The sequence below is a fragment of the Brachycentrus maculatus genome, unplaced genomic scaffold (genome assembly GCF_059751285.1).
Source record: "Brachycentrus maculatus isolate JH-2025_06_01 unplaced genomic scaffold, ASM5975128v1 h1tg000050l, whole genome shotgun sequence".
NCBI classification, from domain to species: Eukaryota; Metazoa; Arthropoda; class Insecta; order Trichoptera; family Brachycentridae; genus Brachycentrus; species Brachycentrus maculatus.
In genome coordinates this window covers 1,892,509-1,918,859 of record NW_028280804.1, presented here as the reverse complement: position 1 = coordinate 1,918,859, position 26,351 = coordinate 1,892,509, and the positions used below count along the sequence as shown (strand labels likewise).

Below are 26,351 nucleotides of genomic sequence, written 5' to 3'. Positions count from 1 at the left end.
GCCCGTAGACAATGATTTATGTTACCGCCATAGACACTTCCATCACTTTTTTTTGTAGGTAAGCACCTATGACGTGTAAATTTTAGAAAAAAATCTATGGTTGTATTATTTTTTCATTAAAATGGCAACATTTTTGTAATTCAATAAAGTTCTTCGTTTCCGTGACAGATGTGTCAATTTGGGAACGTCAGGCGAAGTTATATTTATTCGCCTTTATTTGGTTTTAAATACATAATTGTCATATAAGTACTTGATTTATAGGTGCAATTTATACATATGGTCAATTTCTGGTAAGTTTTAAACCTTAAAATCTATGAAATATGTTGTTGCTGTCCTTCAACTGTTGTCATTGTGTCTATCCATTTTTCACTATTATTTTCTTTTAGAGTTCCTTTTTGCGTTAAAATATTATTTTTATAATTGAATAGACTCATTTTCGCATCGGGATGTCTGTTCCACCGCTCGTGTGCAGTACTCCACCTCCCCCGGATCAAGTGGATGAAGATGACTATAATGACGAGTTTTCATTCAACTACGAAGGTATGCTCAGTTTACGATGATTGCTGTTATACCAATTTAATTTGGTCCGTTTGAAAACAAAAAATATTTTACTGTTTATCTGTAATAGAGGAATAGTACATGATTTGAGAATCTATTAGTATTATTTGACCTCCTTAAAATATAACTGCAATATTTGTCAACATGGGGAATCTTAAACCATTTTGTTGTTTCTTTATAATGTTAACTTATAATTTAGTTAGCCCAAGTTATTAAGCCAAAAAGCCACAATGATATCACCCAGCTAAATTAACTAGTTGATACTGTGTGCAGGCAGTGGAAGTATGAGTGAGGAAAGAGTGGTTAAACGAATTTGTGAGGCGAATGTAGTTTAAAAAAGAAGCAGAGGAAGACCGAGGAAAACTTGGCACTTGATCAGGTATGTCAAATACTTGAAAGCGGCCGGGTCAGGAGTCATATAATAATCGTCGGGTATGTATAAAGAGAAGCATGAATGTGGAAGATGCGAAGAATGTTTGCAAAGACAGAGTGGTGTGGCGTTTGATTCTCTCTGCCTACCCCTGCGGTGAAGCGGCGTGATAGTTATAATTCCAATTTGAACTTGATATAGCCATTACAAATAAGGAAAAGTTTAACATGAATGGACCTATATAATATAATTTATAATTTATTAAACTTTGTGTTCAGAAAATATATGGCAAGTTTTTTGCTTCCTACTAACCAAAATCAGACTAGTAACGGTGGTCAAAGTCTGTACCTTATACAGTTGTAAAATTATTGGGCAGATAGTACTTGTTCACATAACTGAGAAGAAAAATGTGCATAAATGAGGAGTTGCACTATGAATGGTTAAATGGGTATATCTGTCTCAGACCAAATTTTACAGGAGAGCAAAAACAAACTTGTGAAATTAAAAAACTCATTTGTTTTATGTATTTTTATATGTACATATCTTAACAAAACTAAATAAGTATTGCAACTACAGCTATATCCTTTTCCCAAATTATGGAATACACTATATTAGACGTTTTGTGGAACAAACTTAGAAAATGAAAAACACATGACATTGACAGATATACCCCTTTGCCATTACACTACCGAAATATGTAATTACAGTATTTTATATTGATGATACTGTAAATTGAAGAAAAAAAAACAGGAATTCAATGTAAGCCAATTTAAGAGTCGAATTGTGTCGTTTATACTTTCTATTTATTTTTAGTAAAATTGTTTTTATGACCTCAGCTAATAACACATGTATTTTTACTAGATACTTCTTCACCGACACATCAATATGAGTCACCGGAATATTCATCTTTCGTCACAACGGCTGTGGGGGACGACATAAAGGTTGTAGTAAACACTACATCACTTGATGAAACTCTGACTGTCCCCTTCAAATCAATCGATTCCAAAATAGAAGATTTAAGTAAATGTCAAAATGATGAAAAAAGTGAAAAACCTGTTCCGGCCATCAGTCCTGATGAAAAAGTACTTAAGAATCATACACCAAATGGAAATACCACCAGTGAAGAAAGTAATATTGAAGATCTGGACTTGAGACTTGAATCACTTCAAATTGATTTTGAAAATGAACGAGTGTCGGTTGAAGACAGTCTCAATTCTACTTTTGACGATTTTGGTACATTCCTCAGCTCCTCGGAGTTGAACGAATCACATTATTTACCTAAAGAAACCGATATGTTAGAAAAGGATGCAAAATCGCAAGGAACATGTTCAGAAGACAGTATTTCACTCCAGAATTATGACAACAGCGATTTTGAAGCTGGTTGGGATAGTTTCAACCACCAATCGGGAAATGCTCAATCCGAACCTCATCTTGTGACACCATTAACAATATCTGTAGAGGAAAGTGATAACATTTCATTAAATGAAAGTAACAATTTAAACTTGTCTCAACAACCTAAACATGATAATGAAGACTCAGATGAAACAACCAATGTCAATTGTCAGGTTGATATTGTTTCTTCTGATGATTTTGTTTCACAGATAGAGAATGCAGAACACTCGGAAGATCCAGCAAATCATAATATCCAGATAGAAGATTCTTCTTCTGGCAACTTTTCATCGCCGGATTTGGCATTAAACGATGAAAGTTCATTATCACCCGAAAGTGAATTAAAACAAGCTGAAGAACTTTCGGAGTCAGCCGGGACTGACGAAAATCCCCAAAATTTTACTAGTAATGTAGTTTTAGACAATAATTGTGATGTAGAAAATAATTCCAGTACCGATGATGTACAACAAATTAATTCCCTAGACGATACGGATGATTTTGATGACTTTGCCACTTTTCAAGATTCTAAACCACCTGAGATTCAAACAGATATCGTAGAAAACGATATTCCTATTACTGATGCAGAATTCGAAGCAAACTTTACAACGTTTACCGAAAATGACGACGAATTAGTCTGTGATACAAATATTCCATTAAATTTTAAAAATGAAAGGAGTTCAACACCTGAAGAAGACGATGACGATTTTGGAGATTTTGGCACTTATGACCCCACGGCTTCCGCTGTAGATCCATTGCAAACTGAATCAGATGCCATTTTAAAACAAACAGAATCCCCAAGGCTGAATGACCTAATTCATTCCAATGATTCTGAAATTTTGGAGATATTACAAAAAGCAGTGGGAACCATATATCCTAGTGATAATTCCAACGATGAAAGTGAAGAGAGTCGCGAATTAAAAACTATTTTAGGAGAAAGTTGGGTACATCTTAGAGATTACGAGTCCGAGCCGTCTTATTTATTTGCGTGGAATAATTCCAAAAGCCAGAAATCTTTGCTCAAATCTCTCGGGATTGATTCAAGAAATATTGTGAGTATTATATATTTTTAAATAATAATTTTAATTAAAATATATTTTTCATTTTGCTCTCATAATGTACCTATATATTCAAACCCTCAGTAAAATAAAATAGGAATGTTGATGTAAGAGACATCTCCATTCGCACAAGACTGTATAAACTGCAAAACTGGGTTGGTCTCTTCAGTAGCGCGTTTCAGGGCAAGTCCTGACTATAGCAGTGATATTAGTACTACTTTTTCTGTGCTGATTGTGAGTAAAGCGTGGAACAAATAGTAGGTACAAATAAAACTGCGCTGTCTTATTCGGAAGTGTTCACCACTAGAGACTGGTACTTGGTATTAGCTCCGTTGTTCTTTGGATTAGACCTTCAGAGACTGGTACTGTGCTATTTCCATAGTACTCGTAGTATTCACTTACTTTCAATTTCTAAAATTATCTTTTTTATGTGTTGCACTGAGAGAGACCTGCATGTCTCACCCAGAGAGCTGTTTTCCTTCCATACTGCCTGCCACCACTAAAATAAAAAAAGGCTACGGTAGCATCTTTAGTAGTCATTCGGGGTACAGCTCCCATGCCGAACACACTCGTGGCATTGCTTTCGGCGTACATTTTACAAAACATTTTATTTTACATGATAATAAATTATCCTTATTTCGACTATCATTATTTATATTGGTAGCTATCCCCGTAAGAGATTTTTTTTTATTGAGGGGACAGAATACCATTACTTACATATTTGTATTTTTCACATATCGCTCACTCCTTTCAACAACGTCATATATCAAAAAACTTGATTTTTCAGGAGATCGTTTTTAAAGTTTAAAAATATAATAAAATATATTAAAAATAAATATCAAGCCACTGTTGAACTTTTTACTGTGCAACAGATCTGTTTAGGTAAAACCTGAAGGTTTTTTTTCATTTGAAAAATATTTAGTATATTTAAAAAAATAATTAAACAATACCTTTTCTTCAAAATGAAAAACAACACTTTCTGCCCTGTAGCGGGTAAATATGAAGTTAAAAATATGCTACTTTTTCTGGGATATAGTAAAATTCTGGGGATTCTGAAAACATGCACAACTGAAAATTGTCAATTTTTGAAATATGACGTTGTTGAAAGGGGTGAGCGATGTATAAAAACATCCTACTTAGGAGAAGTAATTACTGTTTGTCTTATGACCTCACTAACACTTGAATTTCTTCCAGTTATTTGGTCAGAAGTGGAACTCAAATATGCCACGATTTGCCGCAAACCTCGGAGTGAGTCCTCTGCAACCGCTCAAGCCAACTGTTGTGGCCAACTCATCGATTGATAGTCGGATTGAAGAGAAGCTATCTAACAATCCAGACGGATTGACCTCTTCACAGAATATAAATGATTGGGAGAGTAGCGAAAACTTTTCTATGGGTGATAACCAAGCATGTGAGTATTAAATTTTTATGCCTTTCAAACTGTGCTTTTGGGATTCATTAACAATTAATAAAACTAATACATATGTACTAATCGAGATTATGGATTAAAAATAGTGATAGATAGCAGAAAATTTATCGAGCAGATCTGGCCAACACGATAGAATATTTATTGTAATGGACAGATTTGCATACCGTTCAATAAATGTTCTATGGCAAAATTGTCTATTATCTAAATAAAATGACACTATACTATAGTGTCCATACTTGTGTTTTATCCTTTGATTTCCACTTGTAGAATAAGTGTTGTTTGATACTAACATTACTAATTGTAAGTAATAAGGGTTTATAGTATATAACTGTGATATTTTAACATTTTATTACATGTCTCGCTTGTCACCAATGGAATTCTGCGACCTTTCCTGTTCTGTAATCTTCCTTTTCATGGTTATGGTTGGTTTGGATTTATTTTTTAATTTAAACTCACAAATTCCCATTTGTTTTGTAAAATCCTTTGTTTATAACTCGCTCTTTATTTGCTTTCCCTAATTTAATTCCTAACAATAGCCTCCTATGCAGAATCCCTTCTGTTAGACCTAGAGCACCTAATGGCAACATTGGACCAAATGACATCTGGTCAGTCGACACACTTTAAGATCAGTGATTTGTTTACAAATGGTGAGTACTTAGTAGCTGAACTATTATGTTATTATTTTTTAACACATATATACATGCATACATATCGGTGATGGAAATAAAAAAGATTGACACCAATATTGACTAACTTTTCACCCTGCTAGTTATATAGTGCTAATACATGTTTCCTCCATATGGATTTTATAATATATTGTACATATTTAATCAATTATCATGTTCACATAAGTACCAACTTTTATATGATTTTTCCTTCACTTTTTAGCTTGTAATGAAAGAGGTGAAGAGCACATAGGGAAACCACAATTGCTGGATGGACCTCTGTCTATTGACCCGGTGAGCAGCAACGACCCTCAACCCCCGAGTACACTTAATATCGGAAGGAAAATCAATCTACCCGATACACACATATTCACCCCCACAGACTCTGAGACACCCTGGTCCCACACTATACATTACAATGATGAAAATGCTGATTTTAATTCCACTTTGAATACTAAAGATTATTCTCAACCATTTACTAAAGGATATTCGCATATTGATGATAAAACTACCAAAATTAACAACGAAGATGATTTTGAGGATTTCCAAAGCCACGAAAAGAACTCGTCTAGCAACCCTGAAAACATCACGATTAATGAAAAAACAGTAAAAGTTAATGATAAAAATACCACTTCAGTTTTTAATCAAGGAGCAAGTAACTCAAACTTTTCCATAATGCCAAATAACAGTTTGGATCAATTTGATGATTTCGGAGATTTCCATTCTGCAAGTACGATAGTGCCGCCTGTTCTTCATTCCGTCATTCAACCGCCCGCTAGTGTCCTGGAACCAGTCCGACTATCTCCGATGCTTCCCGTTGTCAACTGGCCAGCACCTGGGGAAATTACAACATCCGTTTTTGGCGGATTTCCTGATGTGATAGAACAAACTCTCCCTTCAATGAGTGCCGAAAATTCAGTTCCTCAATATTCAGACATCTCCCATATTAACACATTTCCCTCGGGTCCCGTTTCATTCTTACTAAAAGAGACAAAAATTGATGCTGACACTTGCGCAACTAGTAACACTCACAGTGGAAATTCTGAAGAATTTGATGATTTTACTGAATTCCAATCTGTTACTAGCAGTGTGTTTAACAATAAACTACCTAATCAACCTATCAAAGATACTATTATAACGCATAAAATTTCTGAAAACATTGCCGAAAGTGTGTTTTCCAACAGTGCTAATCAATACAATGATGATTTTGATGATTTCCAAAGTGTAGAATATAATCCGACAATCGGCTATCAAGAAGAATCCGGTTTGAATTTCTCGGCGAAACCAGCTTTTCAGTATCAAAACAATTACTCGGCACCGACATTTTTAACCCCTCGTATGAGTGATTACAGTTTTACTATTCCGAAATCGCCTCTTGATCCGAGCCCGGCTAATGCGCAGGACACAACATCAAAAAATGTTTCTCAACAAATATTGCAACCTTTATCTCTGGAGAATTACTCCCAAATTAACTGGCCAGATCCGGGTATCGATCTTCAAGACTTGTCCAGATTTAATCCCATCAATTCTATACAATCTTACAGTGAACCAAAAGCTGTTGCAAAAAGTAATAGTTCTCAGTCTACCGAAGATGACGGTTGGTCTGAATTTGTTTCTATTAAACCGACTAACTCCGCATCCGGCCATTACTTCGCGGCTCCCCCGAGCTATAATCCGAGTCCTAGCAGTAGCGGCACAAATCAGGCCCCCGACGATAGCGAAGATTGGTCCGACTTTGTTAGCGGGACAGTTTTGCCTTCTAGAAGTTTCAACGAAGTCAAAACTATCAGTCAGAATATACATTCGCAAACGGGTCATTCAAATTCTCCTTATTATAAAAATTCTAACCCGCAAACCAACAATACTGCTTTCAAAAATCAACAGCCACCCGCACCCAACGTGAATGTCCTGCCACACTTGAGTTATGTTTCACCCAAATCCACCTTAACTAGGTTTAATAATAATAATCATTTTCAAAATTTATAGCGTCACATAGCTCCTTCGAGGAATGAATATATCGCTTAAAAGTTCCTCAATCAAAACTTAAAAGGACTTGAATTTGTGTATGACATGTGATATTTTTTTGGGTATTTGATGGATTTTATGTATATGTTTTTTTAAATAATTATTGAAAGAACACATATGAATTTACATTGTGTTTGATTTTCATGTACTTAAGTGATTGTTTAGTATTTTCTGTATTTGGACTTACTGTCTCAATACAGTACCTTTATAATTCTTATGAGTTTATGGATATATATTGCTGTATATCGCTTTGTTCAGACATTTTACTTTATATTATCTTTATTGGTGGATGACATGTTTTAAACAATGTATTTATTAAATTAATCATTATTCCATTAAGTGCATACACAGTGTATTCCAGTGCCCTGCCACAGTACTTTGGATGCATATACTACATCGTTCAAATCATACATTTGCAAAAAGCACATTTGTAGAGTTGGAGGTTGAATTTTTATTTGAGTAACCTTTAAAATATGCCATTGATACTTTTTTTATGTCAATTAGGATATCGAATTTAGCATACATAACCTTTCTACAAATGTTGGGAATATTTCAGACCCTTAAATTTGTATTAATTCTCCTGTATTCTTATGAAGTGATTAAGGACGCAAAGAATAACGGTAATTTAAATATATATGTACGTATACATTAAAACATACTAAATATTCTACAATAAACTTGAAAATTTTATTATTTAATAGGAAAACACAAATGTTAATCCTCATAATACATAAAATGATTATTTAATAATGTCCACAAGCATCAGGGTTTGGGTATATTGTAATATGCAGCAGGTCTGTAGAGTTACATCTCCGTCTCTTTTCCCTTAAGCGTTATTCGCATAAAAGGGGTATTATTAATTTTGCTTTAACTGTGATTCAAATAATGAAGGGTAATTACTTTAGTTTATGCACTAAAGTTTTATCACATCGCACTGGATTACACTGCAAATAAGGAAACAGACAAATGTGATAAGTATTTAATTAATTACTGACTGCAAGTAACCTTATTTCTGACTTGCTATAAAAAAAAAATTTTTTTTTAAAAATCAAATATCCTCAATGTATTGTAATTTTTTTACCTTGGAAAAAATATAAATTATTTATTTATTAAGCGTAAATTATCTAATCTAGTTCATTTACCAAAATTGTATTGTATCGTTATTTTATCAATTTTTATTTCTTTATGGCTTTTTAAAAATATTTATTTAAATCATGTCTTGTCAATTGAATTTCTCAATAAATACTTGAAAAAAATATTGGCATAATAACAAACATATTTTTATAAATAAATGTACATATTTTATATGTATAAATAATTTTTGAAAATTAAAATAAATTAAACCTTTACAAGGCGAGACTAGCAAAAACTTTGAAACATATTTTTAATTTTATGTTTAAATTTGTAAAGTTTTTATAGATATTGAGAGTAAGGCATAATTATCAACTAAAAAAATCATATGGTATGTGTCAACCATAGATTTACAACTGTCTTACTAGGTGTCCAATTAAAGTTTTCTGTGGGTATAAAATATGTATTTATGAGGGGTAACTTCTCGACAAATTCGATCAATACTATGATAGAGATTGACAACTCATAATACAAGCAAGTTATTTGCCTTATATTAGTTAAAATGGTATTTATTTACCTTCATATCAACATTAAAGTAAATATACACACTGTTATCTAAAAACTCTCTCACTTAAAGCAAAATAATGATAGAGGCCATGGCGTAGTTGGGTAGAGATACTCGATAGCGAAACTGGCAACACAGGTTTAGCAATTCAGTTTCAAAATTAATCTAAGAAAGACTCATTTTCAATTGTTCTGGGTATTTGTAATGTATTTTTTATTATTTTTTATTCCCCTCCTTTTTTCAACCGAATTTACAAACATTGGGTTGAAAATTACAAAATTGACTCATTATTTAAAACAAAATCTATAATTTACTCTGAGAGACGTTATGGGGCTAAAAATTATTTATTTGTGTAAATTATAAATATACTTTTTCAATACGTTTTGTTTTCTTCTTTAATATTACATAAAGCTTATAATTACTTACTTGTTATGTATTTTAATGTGAATTGATAAAATACCATTGAGATTGCAAAAATAATCTTTGACGAATGAGATATAAAATTAATATAGTAAATTTATATTTGTTTATTTGTGGTTGATAAATATTGTTTCTTTATCATACAATGTTCTCGTCTGATCTACCGAACCACTATAGTAAATTATGAAATATATATGTACATATATTTAAACATTATTTAATTAATCCTGATTCGAATCTAATTATAAAGACATGGAAGAGTTTATACATAATTGTTTTTAGGAATGGAATAAAATATACACGGTTATATTACCACTTTGGCTTGTACTTAACGCAGTGTGATGTAAATATAATTAGAAAATGATTATCCACTAATGTGGATGTTGTTAGTATTTGATTTTAAAGTCTTGTAATAATAAAATGGGTAGAATAGTAAAAGGTGTGTAGAAAATTAGTGAAATTATTTTCAGTTATTCTTTATTTTAGTCCGTTTCATAGCCAGGCGTAATCAAATTATATATCACTTCTGAAATGAAAATAGTTATAAACAAAATTAAAAATACTCTTTTTTTCTTCTAAAAATTCATTGCTGGTTGTTTAACACATTGACTCCTCCCAGTTAGGTATTATTAGTAATGAAAACCCTACCATTATAATAAAATAAAAATTATTTCCAAAATTTCAAACTAAAATTTAGTAAGCATTCCATAATGCATTATACATCCTATTAACTTCTAATTTGCAATTTCAACAGCGAGCTCAAGATTGAGGGGTAAAATTATTTGACATATTTACTACTTTACTTACTTATAACCCTTATCCACACCCAATGGTGCATAGGGCACTGCATCAAATTGACGCAGTGTTACCTTGATCATTACTTACATGAAGACAAGGTGATCACTCTTACAAATATTAAATAAATTTTAGTGTAAAATCACTAATATTTATTTTCACCCCCCCTGGGAATCGAACCCGGGACCTCCAACACGGTAGCTAAACACGCTGACCATTACACCACGGAGGCGGACATATTTATAATATGTCCAAATCTTTGTACACAGATAGTAGATTTATACCATGATGGGTTGTTATTAAGATATATTGACAACAATCTCTCCAGGTATATATCCAGCATTTATATAAATTTTGTATTACAATGATTTGGGCATATTTAAAATACCGTTAATATAAATGAAATGGTCAAAATTCAAAAAATATTTCAGACAACTCCTAATTTGTGTTAATTATTGAGAAGAATATCACATGTAATAAAAATATGCCTCTCACTCGTATTTGAATGGCAAAGTAGATATTGTATGTGTACACAACCTTCAACAAATCAAGTGGTATGGATTTCCGGTCCCCCAAAATTCTGAAATTTCAGAACCCTTTCCGGTCCCCCAAAATTTAAAAAACAATCTAGGTACACAGTTACATTCCAATTGGAAAAAATCTTTTGTCCTCTGCTCCACAAACTGGTGTAATAGATACGAGTGACAAAAATGTAAGCTTGAAATTTAAATAAATAATACTTATGATGAAAAAAAATGTCGAATAACATCCGACATGGGACCTAAGAGCAAAAAATCAATGTCGAATGAGATTGGACATTGGACCAGTAAGGGTTGAAAAGAAAACATGGGTGGAATTATGATCATTAAACATATGTGTGAAATGATCACTTAATCTAATTGATGATAGGTCATAAGTACTCTATGAAAGCTCCCGTCACATTCTTCGGTCTTGTATAGAAACTCTTGGTTTTCAAGTTCAATACTATCAAGTACTGTAAATGCCCAAAGTCTTACGTTTTCCTTCCAATAAATTGCTTCTTCGCTAACATTAATAACTAATAATAACAATTTATGTTGTGCAATTTATGTGAAAAAGAAGGCGCTTTAAAATTTCAAAATTTCTTTAAATTTACAAGAACGTGTTTATTTATGTAGTTAACCGCTAAGAATATAAAAAAATAGATATCTCACAAAATAACAAATGTAATCTTCAATAAAAACTAGAGAACTTATACCGTCAAGTTGCATGGGTATGCAAACTAACTTACAATATCTATTTTAACACTAATTAAGTTTAGTGATGTTTATTTTGGTGGAAAAAATCTGTATCACAGTACGGCTGTCCAAACTCAAAACACAGTAAGGGACATTTATTTTGTAGTACGTTTTTATTGCATTTTTGGACTAAGTAGCATCTACTTAGTCCAAAAATGCAAAAAAAACGTACTACAAAAAAAATGTCCCTTACTGTGTTTTAAGTTTGGACAGCCGAGTAGTCAATGTGTTAACAATCAAAGAATTTATTAGGGATAATGAATTCACTGTTACATTTAAACACTGTGATAGCATGTAAATTGAATTTTTATTTTATTTATTGTCACTGCAGACAGTTGGTAGGATTCCATTTTAAATTTTTGGGTAATATATCCAAAATTAAACAAGAATTGAATTGTACTTTTATTTACATATACATATATGATAATATGTTATATAATATTTATTTACATTTAAGACATTATCAAACACTCTTGATAATGTCTTAATAAGACGAAACACATATTATCATATATATGGGAATAAAAGTAGAATTCAATCTAATAACCTTGTTAAATTTTGGATATATTACCCTAAAATTTAGAATATCTATTTCCCATTTTAATGTCTTTTACAAAGCATAAGCTTGAATTTGTATTATGATTACCCAAAAAGCAGTTTTTTATTTTTAGATATTCTTTTTGGCTTTTTCCAGCTTGTCAAAATATCCATATTTTATTTTGTATATTAACAGCATTTTTTACTTTTAAAAATGGTATTACACAAAGTGAATGATGAATGGTAAGGAGAGTATTATCCATATTTGGCTGGACTTCATGTTAGTATCTGGGAATCGGTCAAATAGTGACCATTTACTAGATATAGCCAAATACGTGTCCTATCTCTGACATAAAGACTAATTTGCCATGTTATTTTTCAAGAGAGTTTAATGTAATCATCCTACCCCCGGGTAATTTAATGTATACAAAACGAAGTTTTTATTAAACTCTTTTTTAGTATGTGATACAGTAGACTTACAAAAGTATTAATTTAGTAATTAAAAAAATTAAATGATTGTGCAAGTTTTGTATTTTGGTAGTGAGTTTAACATGAAGAGTGCCATGATATACTAACCCTTAGCACTCTTTAATTTATTACTGATTATTTTTTATTCTTATTTTGGAAATCAATTACTTAATTTACAAAATGAATAAAAAAATCTTACATTAGCTACACTGTAGAGTGTGTTAATTTCTTTATTTATATTATTTTGGAAATTGCGCCATATAAAGTCAACCAGAGTCGATATCGGAGAGCTAAGAGTTTAGATTATATGAATAATGTGAGTTAATGGTATTTTTAGTTATTAGACTAATAAAATAGTTGTAACTTTTAACACGTTGACTGCCAGTGTCGGCCACCAGTAGCCTAAGACGCAATTCAAGGCATTTGAATTGCGTCTTGTCGGCCACCGGAGGCTGACACTTTGTACCTTATATTGACTTTATATGACAACATAAGGTACAAAGTGTCAGTCTCTGTCGACTGGCAGTCAACGTGTTAAGATATACTATGGCACTTGACATATTAAACCAAATAATCGACAACTTATTTTCCTACACCTACTTTAAACACTTTTGTATATTCATATAGCTTCAAGCTCTTTTATACTGTAATTCACTTCATCGAAATGTGATAAATTAGTAATCAGATAATGCTAATGTATACCATTTTTTTGTTGTTGTGTAAATTATTTGAATTCCGTCTTCAAATCCATAAAACATTCCACTAGACGTAATAAATCATTTTTAGTATCTTATAAGTCAAACTTATATTTTTTATTATTCATTATTTCCTGACTCTTGTTAAATAATTCTTTAAATAAAGTTATTATTTGTCAGTTTAAAATAAATTTTCGTTTCCAAAAATGTTTACATAAAATAGCGAGTGAAGTAAATTATAAGTGTTGTAGAAATTATTTATTTTTCTTAATAATTTGTAAACTCGTGTTAGTGAGATTTGGCAATATAATTAAAATCCAATGACTGTTTGAAGTTAATTTGAATTTTATGTTATTTAATAACTTATTTTGTTTGTATAATGTGTATAATATTCATATAGGTATGTGCTGAAAGTTGTGTATGTAAATAAATAAACAGGAATAATTTTTACAATGTCATTTTATTTTGTTACTAACTAATCTAAGCTATAAATAATTAAAGCATATATACACAAAAGTAACAGGGCATTTATCATTCGGCTCCTGCATCGGATCCAGGAGTATTGGATCAAACATACTCTACATATGTTTTTTTTTTAGATTTCAGGTAAAATTTAAAAAATCAACGATTTTATTTGCAAAATTCACATAATTTTTTTTTTGCTATGTAGTAACATTTGCACCATTGTGTGTTTTCGTAGGTTTCAGCCAATGCTGTTAAAACCGGAGTAAAAAAGTTCCTACTCTCATCAGATCCCGATCCCAGTATAAAATAATTAGAACATAGTCCGCAAACTCCGCTATGACAGTACAGTATACAGACCGTAGGTAGCAAGTCAACCGGTATGTGAGTCTTGCGGTCGAGTGCATACATAAATTCCTTTTGGCTATTGGTGTCTCCCTTATTTCTTCTTTACAGACTTCAATAAGAATAGTACTGACCGTTTTTTTTTTTATTACAAAAAATTCTTACAAATATTTTTTTATATAAATTTATTTGCTATGAAATTCGTAGGCAGGTGTAGATTTATAGTTCAGTGGATTCATCCTCGTGATCTAAACTATCTTCTTTTATATCTATTCCAGCAGAAAGATTTTTAGAAATATGATTTTCCATGGCCTCTTGGAACGGACAGTGCTTAAACTCGGGCCATGAGATAAATCTGAAAATTTCCAATACAATTTTACATATTGATTGGTGAATAAACAAAATTTCAATTGAACAGGAGGGTTTTCAATTAAAATTTCTTAGTTTTTCACGATTATTCAGGCACTGCTGTTATCGTATCGTTGGAACTTGTTTCCGATGTTCAGATCGCTTAGCGGCGACCATTATCAGCCCTGAGCTGGTATTACAAATATATTATTCGTGTGGATAAGTCAAGTATATAGAAATTAAAAACGAAATTTCGAGTTCATCCAAATTATTGCTCACAAATTCTGGATTTTACCCCACATAGCGGTTATTGTTGACATTTGTATTGACACCTCAATTTAGATAAAGAAGTTATTGAGTTGGGAAGATGGAAGTCTTGTTATTTACATTGCTTACTACCTTCTATTGATTGGTTAGATCACTTTGCACACTGTGACATTCACGATTCTACTCATAATTGACAACTATAAAAAAAGACTTTCATATTCCCATCTCATTCACGTTTTCATCTAAAGTGAGACATCAATAGAAATTTATCAAAAGTCCAGAAATAATCCACATGTCATTACATATATGCTTTTTTTGGCTAAAAGAACAATTAAGAAGAATTTGCAGAAGGTTTTTGCCAAAGCCTTTTTACAATTGTAAAATTAAAACATGTATTTACACATCTAATTAATATTATCAAATATGATTTGTTTTAGGTATCTTCAATTATTTTTCTAATACAGGTTAATTTACTAACCTTATCTTGTTTAAAAGCAAGAAATATGTAATGTTAAGGAACACTGCACCTCATGCACTATTTTACTCACAAAATCTACTGAAATATAAAATAAAACTAAATATTCCATTTTTCATATTTCATTTCTTGCTTTTGGGCAGAATAAGGTATAGATAATCAATTTCCAAAATAAAAGTCAAAAGGAACTAACTTTTTGAATACTGTGACTTTCTCTGACGGTGTAAGTTCACTGAACTGTGTGAATATAGTAATGTGGGGGAGAGGCGCATCTTTTTCCCCGGGTAAAGTATCCACATTAGATCCGGGAGGATCTTGTCCTGTTATTAACCAAACCCCACACCCCGGAATCCACTGTCTAAAAAAAAATCAATGTTTGGGAGTTGAATATTGAGTCCTTTACCTTAAGGAAGTCTAATATTTAACTCTCAAAACTGTCACTTGGCTTACTCCCACACCAGGACTCTGGATACACGCTGAACTGACTTGGTTTAAGCCAAACTTTGATGATTTGTCTCCCACCGTGTGTTTTTTTTTTAATTTTACATTAAAATCATCTGGACTACTGCATCTGGACTACTACTACTGGTGAAGTTTGCGAATTTCCCCACATTTAGGATCATTTGCATTCCTTCTTTGGTTTAACATTAAACATGCATCAGTGATATACATATTAATACTCATTACTCAATTTGTGATATACAAATTAATACTCATGACAAAAAATATGTTTATTTTCATTTTTAAGGATGCTTACTTGTGAGTAATAACTTACAGTTATGGTGATGGGTTTCACAATACACTCATACTTTGAGAAGAAATTATTATATTACTTCATGAAATTTTCACTCCGTCGAATTTTTAAAATGATTTTCACTTCATATTTATATTTATAATTTTTTTTTTAAATACTTTGCGTGTCTACAAATTAGTCCAGCTATGTTGATGTGATTTTGCTTGTTTTCTGCGAATATCCCTTAATAAAAGTATTGACTTACTCCAACATTGGAATAATCCGATTGGTTTTTGACAGCAAGTGATGCTTGAAGAAGTACCAAAGTAGTGGTAGATCATCCGGTTTACACGGTAGATTTTCTTTCAGCTTAATGTAAACTAAATACATACATTCTTGATCATATTCTTTCATCTAGAACACAAGAAAACAATTTATTATTTAGACTAAGAACTTTGAAAGCAAAAACACTTAAACATTGTATTACTATTGGTACTCCGGGAAAAACGCAAATGAAAAAATTGTAAGGGAAAATGCTTTTTGTATATTATAAAATACCTTATGGCACAAACTGTGCGAATATTGACTAATTTGATTTAAAAGATAAACCATGTATATATACCTACCTTTTCTTTTTTAACTTGTTTATATTGACTAGTCTCTGTTTGCCATGGTAAGAAGTCCTTTCTTGGTAATTTTGTAACTAATTCTATATCACATAGAATGTTGAACAAGACAGGAATACAGCGGTAAACTTTGTTTTCTTCATCTGAGTTGAAAGGTATAAGATACTAAAACAATACATTTAAAAATATTTTTTTAAATACTGTACTCTCAGTCAGGCACTTGGAAGCAGCCGACTAGAGGTACTCGTAGTTTTTAATATTTTCCGCCGGACATTTGCATCTTAAGTTTATAATTTTCTGTATAAAGATAATGATTACTTTAGTATAATATAATGATACAGATACAAGTGCTAATTCCAATATCTATTTGTGTAATTTGTTAGTAAAACTTTGTGAAAAAGAATATCCTTGGAACACTTTAAACAATAAAACTTTATGAAATAGGTGACAACCGCAGAGACAAAAAAATTCACCAACATTTTCTTCAATATTACCAACATCATATGTACATATTTATTTACAATATAATTTTTTAGATTACTTTTGTTGCACTCTTTTACCCAGAACGTATACACCGTACAAAAATTTAAAATTAAGTGTAGTTTAGTGGAATAGAACATTAAGTAGGGAATTTGTGAACATATTTATTTAAAACTTTTTTGTGAGATCAATCTGCAATTTTCGTTGGCACTATATTTTATTTTCATATTTATTTATTAATTTGAATACTCACATAGTAAGATGATGGAGGAAGTGTTAAATACATTTCTGGTCTTCCAAGTTCAATAAAACCCCTTTGGAAGATTAAAGATTGTATTAAATATCTTATAAAGTTTAATGAAGGTATAGCGCCTACAATTTTCAATGAAACATCTGCAAAATAGAAAAGACATGTTTACTTGATATTATATTTTAACACGTAACCATATAAAAAAAGCAAATTAAAAAAAAAAATAGCAATCTAAATATATATAAAATTGTATATATACATAAATCCTTATATAGCAAGGATGATTTGAGTCATATTAATTTTTTATTTCACTTTTCCTTGGTAAATACTATGCATTCCCCATCACAATAGATTTTAAGATATAGTGGTATTTTCAAAGTAAAACTTAAATTAAAAACGGATAGATTTTACCACAAATAAAACCAATCAATCAAAAGTGATATTGATTATCTAATAATAATTTATTTTCAACTTTTGTTTTTATTATTATGAATTTGAATGTAAAACCCAATCATGCTGAAATAATGACAATTACAATAAAAAAAATTGTTTATTTTAATGTATGTATGTATGTACCTTTGGAGTTATGGTTTATTCCTTCAAAAAAAGATTCTACACGATTTCCACCATCCATTTTATCCTGATATTCAAGTTTCCAGAGCCCAAGGAAATCTCCTATTAGAATACGAAGATTTGGATATTTTTTATTCAACTCCTATAGATAAAAACAATAATCAATCATTATTTTGGGACAGACATGAGCACTTCAGTTTTGAACCACTATGCAAAAGAGAGTGATGATGATTTTATGTGTCTTCATTTCCTTATGTATTAAAATATTTTGCCAGATTGCTTAAAATTTTATTCATAAAGGAAATCTATTTGTTTTTAGCCCTAGATTACTAAACTATCCTACGGAGTGACATTGTTACTAAACATTAGTAAAAAATATGACAGAAATAAGATGGGAATAAATTTATAATAAAAACTTTTATTATTTTAGAATTAATAGTAACATTCTTGGGGTTTCGGATATCACGTAATAATGAAAAAAATAAAGGTACATTAGGAAGACTCTGTGAAGTGGTTGGAACGACGTGAACATTGTTTTTTCCAGGAATTGTCATTTTGCCTTCGTAATTTTTACCATAGTTTAGTATTCTAGGGCTAAAAAGAGAATCTCAGAATTCTAAGCAATATGGCAGTAACCGCAGACACGTAGGTTGTAACTGTTCATTGTTGTACAATACCATTTAAGTTAATCCTATGTTCAGCCTCAAAACCATCTATGTATTTTAAGAAGGTTAACACTCTAACGGTCACAACAAATCTTTCAGATACACGGCTTCTTATTTTCATAATAGGTCGACGGTGTGTACGCAGATCAGCCCCTTCTATACCCTTCTAGTGCCAGTTGTGAGGTGACCTTAGCCGCATTGAGTCAAGCTCTTCAGAAGCACTTAATGCCTCACAATTTCAACCCTTTACTTACAAACAAAAAAATTAGAACCAAGTTTGGTTGTATATCTTGCTGATGTATAATTTTTACTTACTCTAAGTGCAGGCTTGTGAAATATTGAATATTCACAAAGCCTTAAGTTTTTTATACCACATTCTAGAAGTTCTCTTGTTAGACAACCGAAGCCGGGGTTTATTTCAAGAACAGGAACATCGCCTTTTAACTTTTTTGCAAGTATTGTAGCCATAGTCTTTGCGGTGGTTTTAGAAGCAACATAAAGTGACTCTGGGGTGGCACGGTGAATTTTCAATGCATGCGGTGAAATCAAAGCTTGAATATCGTAGTGACATTTCTGAGATTCCAAAAAAGCTGCAAATTCTTTCGACTTTGACGGTTTAGCGGTTCTTAGTTTTTTCGGTTTATCATCACTTTTTTCAGGCTCTAGTTTCTTTGGAGATACAACTGTGCTGATCTTCAAGGCATCAAACTTAGTAGTACCTCTAAGTAAATATTTTAAAGTAAGCATTCTAAAAGAATTGTTGGCGTTTTATTTTTAACCTAAAATAATTCTGAAAAGTCAAAACAAATGTGGTCGTTCAAAATATAAACATGGGCTGCGTTCATTTACGAAGAATGCTAAACGATCGTATAATTTTAAAAACTCATGGATCTTATCGACTTTTTCCTTTTGATCATAAGTAAACTGAAAAATTAAAATTTATGAATGCTCGTTCGATATTTGCATTATAAACATACCATCCAAATATATTTCTGCGAAGATAATCGCCAGTTTTGGATTTTAAAAAAATATTTTATGATCGCTCTAAATCACTGAACATATATCAATTGACCTCAGATTTTTTGACATTGATTTGTCAGTGACAGTGACATTTAAAAAATAACCTAAAAAATTATAACTCCCGTAGCTCGCGGTTTTAATAACCTATAGAAGTGGATATAAATATAATACATATCATATCGATAATTATTTATATAAATGTCTGCTGAAGAAGATGATGATATTCCGTGCTTGTCGGCAGAAACATTTGCCGCTTTACAGGAATTTTATTCCGAAAAGGATAAACGGCAAGCTATACTCAATAGGCTGGAAGAAGATAATAAATTGAAAGAAAATATACTTTTCGATGAAGACTGGGTAATTTTTTTTTTTTTTAATTTCTTCAAAAAAACTACTATTTTAATGTCACACATATCTATTCTCGCATACAGTTATACTTCCTGGCTTCTAGTTCTACTCCTATGATCCATACTGGCCTATTGATTGCGCATTCTCAACATGATCAAAGTTATTGACATCACCTTAGAACTTATACTAACCAACGTGTTAATTTGCCTTTCAGCAACTAAGTCAGTTTTGGTATGATGAAGTTACAATCCATTCAATAGTTAAAGTAGCACAGAGAATCTTACCTCCAAACGGAACGGTTTGCTTAATCTCATGTCCTACGCTTTATACTCCAATGAATAGAGCAATTGAAACTGCAGATTCAGGTAGAAATTAAACTTTCTTTTATTTTCCATATTTTATGTGCATTAACTTCAATTACTCATTTAGTTGTTTTAAAGGTAAAACTTATTACATGCAGAAAAGTAGGCTACGTCTCACATTACTGTTTAAAAACATATTATTTTTAGTTTCAGTTTTATTAAAACATATTCTGTGGAGTTTTTAAAGTGAAAATATTTTTATTTTATTTACCTATTTCTTTCATAGTCAGTCTCAACTCAGTTTATTACTAGAAACACAACTGAGAACTGAGATGGCATGTCTCGCTTTCCGATATAACCAAGTAAAGTAAGAGTGAGATGTGAATAGCGTCGCATAGCAGTTTTTTTTAGCATGAATATACCTTTGTCGCTCATTAACCATATGTTTGATCGTATTGTACATTTTTTTCCGAATTCTCACAAAATATCTCTATAATATGCCCGATAAGTGGTTAACTTTTCATTCAATGCTTAAATGTATTATGGAGGAATACCTAAAATCTGAACTAATTTTTATTACATTTATCGAGATATTAAAGCTATTACAAGCAATGTGTACTAGTTACACATCACCGGAAAAGAAGGGTTAAAAAATGGAAATGACAAAACTGTATAAGTTAAAAATAAGGTGTGGTCTATGCCACAGTTTTGTACGTGATGAGTTTTACCTTTACAATTATGATACCATATTAACAAGTACACAGCTTAATTTTATTGTTTACTTACCTAGAAATTCCAAATATTTTTCTCTCAAATGTTTATTTGAATTACCTTGGACTAGTACCTAAACCGCAAAACTAATTACCCTGTTAATTACAATATTATTAATATTACTTTGAAACTAATCAAGTAAACATTGTGTCAAACTGATCCTGTGCAGATAAAGTTAGGAAAAATCCAGATAGAATAAGCTGCGCAAATTTCACAATATGCGTTTTTTATTCGAAGTTCTGCTGAAACTGCCGCTTTAAAACTTTTAAAATTAATTGCTCATTTTGTTTTTCAGTAAAGCTATTGGAGTTCGATACAAGATTCGCAGTTCACGGACACAACTTTATACAATATGATTTTAATTTCCCTGATAAGTTACGTAAAGACATGGTGGAAACATTTGATTTGGTCATAGCTGATCCGCCATTTTTATCCGAAGAGTGTCTGTCTAAAACATCGGAAACAATAAAGTTGCTGGCTAAAGACAAAATAATCCTTTGTACTGGATCTATAATGGCAGATTTGGCAAAAGATTTATTGAATGTAAAATGTTGCTCATTTAAACCTCAGCATCGTAATAATTTGGCTAATGAATTTTCATGTTTTGCGAATTTTGAATTAGACGAAGCACTCAGATAATGTCCAATTTTTATAACATTGATAAATTTATTTTTATAGAATTATCTGTTTTTTATTGTCATCCATATGTTACCTCAGATTTTATGCAGTAAATGTTTGTTATGTTGAAAGTCAAAGGGCCAAAATCCGATGAATTTTTTTTTTTTTAACCATTTTCATAATTCGCTCGCTCCTTTCAAGAACGTCATAAATCAAAAATCGACAATTGTCAGTTGTGCATGTTTTCAGAATGCCCAGAAAATGTACTATATCCCAGCAAAAGAGGCATATTTTTAACTTAATATTTACCCGCTACAGGGCAGAAAGTGTTGTTTTTGTATTTTGAAGAAAAGGTATTTTTTAATTATTTTTTTAAATATACTAAATATTTTTCAAATGGAGAAAAAAACCTTCAGGTTTTACCTAAAAAGATCTGCTGCGCAGTTAAAAGTTAAATAAGTGGCTTGATACTTATTTTTAATACATTGTATTATATTCTTAAACTTTAAAAACGTTCTCTTGAAAAATCAAGTATTTTGATTTATGACGTTCTTGAAAGGAGTGAGAGATTTGTTAGTATGGGGTGAATAATTGTTAATGAAAAAAGTTCAAAAGTTTACGCTACGGAGGCAGACAATGTTCGCAGGAGACAACACAACGATAACAACATATAAAGGAGATGTAAAATAAATACAATGTTATGGGGTTTATTTTTTTATTCCATACCACAATAAGCTTTCCATCAGCACCATACCTTATGTCTAACAGTTAAATAACATAAAGTCACAGAAACAAACATAATGAGTGATTCGCAATAATTAAGGCAAAGGCTTATACATAATCAAAAATGTTAGCAGCGCACACATTTTGGTGAATCTACCGTGATGTAAATGTAATTAGGTGATAAACATTTACTTATTGAGTTATATACAAAAATAAATAAAAAAAATTAAAGTAAAATTTTACAATTTGAATTTATTTTTATCATTTTATTTTATTTTATAAAATTGGTCTGATATCCGATACAATTTTAACACTTCTTTTAACTCGTTGTAACTGATATATTTTTTTTTTTATGAATTTGCATTTGAATTTCTTCTTATCTTTTTTTTATCTTATATTTTTAATGATTGGAAGAAAAAAATCAATTTAAATATTAATAAATACATATGATAGCAATAACACAATGTTCAAAATTAACTAATATGATAATGGTGAATCGTGAAAACTCCTCCAAAAAAATGACGTACATAAAACAAAAACATTTTAAAGCTAATCGACAGATTCCACGCGTATCACAATAATAAAAAAGGGTTTTGCCAATTTGAATATCTCAGTATAAATAACAAAAGAAGGAATGTTTAATACCTTAATTGACATCAATATATTCATGCAAATTAAAGTTTTTTTTTTGTTTGTCTTCGATATATTTTTTATTTCATATAGGACCAGGATACTGGATTCACTTTCATGCTGGATTAGACTTAATCTCTAATTGTTATTTATCTTATCACTACTAATAAAAAGGGAAGGCGGAAAAGTCCTCTTTATTAAACAATGATTTAAATGTCAATACTATTTAAAAATATAGTGAGAATTTCATATTAATATATCGTAACATTTGAACTCTGAATCAATTATCGCAGAAAATAATAATACAGAGTTATTTAGGTACTCGTAGATTTGTATCATGTCTGTGTAAGATATTAATGCTCCTTTTATTGGAAAAAAGTAGGTACCGGGATCAGTTTTAAAATATATAAACATATTTACAAAAAAATACCAAATTTGTCACAAGGAATAAAATTGCAAGTGAGGACTTAAAATATGATTTTGTTTTATTTTATACTAAACCTAAAAAGGATTCTTATGCCAAATTTGAAAAATGACTCATATTTTTTACATTCATACGAATTTATCAATACATACTTTATTAAATTTTTTTAGTTTCAGACTTGTGTCGGTATTCAAATCCACCATACTATAATTTATATCAGGAATATTTCAAATTATGTATTATATGTATTGTACTGGGAATGTAGTTAGCAAGGACACAATATTATTAATACATATTACTTTGAACGGGTTATTGGTGGAAAAATACATATTAACTGCATTTCCATGGTAAAATAATTATGATATCAGTCGATAAATAATTTTTTTAAATATTGGAATCTTAATACTTTTATGCAAAACAAATTAAAATTCACTTCATACATATACATACATATATATTTAAATATTGCACACTTTATATTCACAATCAAAAAAGCTCTTTATATTTAAGTTTTATATGAACACTGACAGTATTATGCATTATACATTCATAACCTTTCAGGAATGCGAAATTTATTTAATATTTTCCTATAAATAATGCTGTGAGATAAATATTTGACTACACAAAGTATTTATAGTATCAATAATACCTTTAAAATATCATTACTTAATTTAAATCAGGGCAAGACGTTGCTACATCAAATGATCAACAGCGGAGAACTTGCCAAATGATTAGGCTAAAACTTTAAACTGAATATTTACTGGACTCATCAAAACAAACTGGATAAATTCAATAAATATTTGGTTCTCATTGACACATAATAATAAATTTGAATAGTTTAATAGCATCATTTTCATGCTACCATAAGGGCATATAGATTATTAAATCCATTCATTATAATGGTGAATGAATTTATATTATTATTGTATATGTAGTTGGTTTGTAAACAATAAACTAAGCAGTAGATTGCTGAATTTTTTTTCCAAACAAAATTAACCGAGTAGACTGTAATATAATGTAAAGTTCATGGATTTACCCTCAAATTCACACAAGTTTATATGTATTTAAATTTCAAAATCAAATAGGGTCACTCGGTAGGGCAATTGGATTTAACATACTTTACACATAAAGGGAGTGTTTTGCATATATGAAATCTCACTACGAGAGTGCATGTATTTGGAAAATTGATATCAATGCCATTAAAATTAGTACAAAAAAGATATCACATCTGTCAGCTCCCTGCCCTAATTCTACATTTTTAGAACGAGGACCCCAAACTACATGGTATTAGTAGAGTAGAGTAGAGTAGGCGAAAATTGTGTCAGGTGTGACATTACATTTCTACAGTCTCCACAATTTAATCCTTTAAATGTCCCTTACTTCTCTATAGATATTAATAAGGGTAGCACCAATGTGTTGTGATTTTAAAAATAATTTATGACAGATATTTGTGAATTTAAAAGTTTGTAAGTCAACTCTCATTATTTTAATGAATAATGAATTGAGCTTGCTATATTTTTAATTTAAATAATTTCATGAAAACTGTAAACAATCATTAATGAATTGAGCTCAGAGCAAGTGATATCTTTCGACAAATATGTATGTATATGTTAGTTATCTACTGCGGACCTTTTTGTGTAGCAACCGCCTAAAACTTAGCTGCTAATGTGACCAAGCATTTAAAAGTTAAAATAAATAATGTGGACTAATAAAAATAGTTGATTACATTACCTTTCTGAAATAACGAGATATTTTATTTACCTACATAACAAATTTCTGTTATACAAAAAAATATATTTTAGTTAGCAAAGGCAAAATGGTAATTGGTCTTAAAATTATTGTAGATTTAATATTTACTTAATGAATAATCAATGTGATAGTAACAGTGAAACAACCTTTTTCCATTATTTTGAAGGTGCACTTAAATGTATATATTTTTAAAAATATTTTAGCATACAACTATAATCAAGAGTATTTATTAGTGTCAAGTATGCCTAAATCAAATTATATTAGTCCAGTTGCTTCCTAAATTGCACTAACAAATAAAGCAATTTTTTTTTGTTTCATATATCCAGATTTTTTTAGGCGTATTTATATCCATTTAATAGTAATAACAAGAATGTTTTTTTAAAAGCTGATTTAAAATTAATTGAGATTTTTAAGATATTTTGTATATTTAAAAAATTATACTAGAAAAATTGTAAACATTTGTTTGAATTGTGAATAAAAAATAAATTTTACTGCTTATAAGTATGTAATACTAAATCAAAGTTCAAGGTAAAATAAGCATATATAATGAAATTTCCAAAAAAAATACTTTTATTATTTTAGAGAATATATATAATTGATTTCATTTTTATATTCATATAAAAAAATGCTTGGAAATTAAGTAATTGATTTTTCACATCGCTTATAATTTGAGAGAAAACACCAATTTTTTAATCTATTTTTAAAAAACCAGTTTACGGAGTTTTTTTTATTTTATTTTTAAAACCGGTTAATCAGTTTTGATTTTAACCGATTTAGAAGCAAGTTTTAACCAAACTCATAGGTAATTAAATTCTCTACATCTTTAATTGTTATTATTTCATTTGATTCTCTTAAATCATGGTTTGGGTGAGAGCGGCTAACACCTCAGGATTTGAGTCCCAAGTCTCACATGAAAAATTGCTGTATTTAATTAATGCAATTAAAAATATACCATAGTACATAGCAACTGGCTATTGAAGGGATGAGTTCCTATGCAAATATTTAGTTGCATATATTTGCACTTCTAAATCAACAAAATGTACATAGAGCCTTAACCTTCCAACATCTATATACACATTTCTATCGTAAGAAAATGTTTTTAAAATTAGGACAAAATGCAAATAATATATTTTTTACAATGGTTAACATAATTTTTTCGAAATAAAATACATTTTTTTTGTTAATTTCTCGATTTTGTGTCACACCAGTTTAAAAACTGTAAG

At 30.4% G+C, this 26,351-nt stretch overlaps 3 protein-coding genes across 4 annotated transcripts; 2 read left to right on the top strand and 1 right to left on the bottom strand.

Annotated features, from left to right (window-relative positions):
- Positions 1 to 137: 137 nt before the first annotated feature.
- Afti (aftiphilin) lies at positions 138 to 8,539 on the top strand. 2 transcript variants are annotated; one of them, XM_088277872.1, is made up of 6 exons: positions 138 to 290; positions 429 to 540; positions 1,790 to 3,366; positions 4,567 to 4,783; positions 5,338 to 5,448; positions 5,690 to 8,539. In XM_088277872.1, exons 2-6 carry the CDS (start codon positions 447 to 449, stop codon positions 7,450 to 7,452), a joined length of 3,762 nt encoding a protein of 1,253 aa, XP_088133998.1. In that variant the 5' UTR covers positions 138 to 290; positions 429 to 446; the 3' UTR covers positions 7,453 to 8,539. The 2 variants fall into 2 exon arrangements, with proteins under 2 accessions (XP_088133998.1, XP_088133999.1); XM_088277873.1 differs by lacking the exon at positions 5,338 to 5,448.
- A 5,222-nt stretch (positions 8,540 to 13,761) lies between these two features.
- On the bottom strand, positions 13,762 to 19,380 carry mtTFB2 (mitochondrial transcription factor B2). The gene is made up of 7 exons (XM_088277866.1): positions 18,859 to 19,380; positions 17,882 to 18,020; positions 17,309 to 17,448; positions 16,576 to 16,740; positions 16,215 to 16,363; positions 15,410 to 15,574; positions 13,762 to 14,481 (listed from the first exon to the last, which is right to left on the bottom strand). Exons 1-7 carry the CDS (start codon positions 19,288 to 19,290, stop codon positions 14,346 to 14,348), a joined length of 1,326 nt encoding a protein of 441 aa, XP_088133992.1. The 5' UTR covers positions 19,291 to 19,380; the 3' UTR covers positions 13,762 to 14,345.
- A 268-nt stretch (positions 19,381 to 19,648) lies between these two features.
- LOC148312082 (EEF1A lysine methyltransferase 1) lies at positions 19,649 to 22,307 on the top strand. The gene is made up of 3 exons (XM_088277867.1): positions 19,649 to 19,920; positions 20,126 to 20,276; positions 21,280 to 22,307. Exons 1-3 carry the CDS (start codon positions 19,762 to 19,764, stop codon positions 21,621 to 21,623), a joined length of 654 nt encoding a protein of 217 aa, XP_088133993.1. The 5' UTR covers positions 19,649 to 19,761; the 3' UTR covers positions 21,624 to 22,307.
- Positions 22,308 to 26,351: the final 4,044 nt, after the last annotated feature.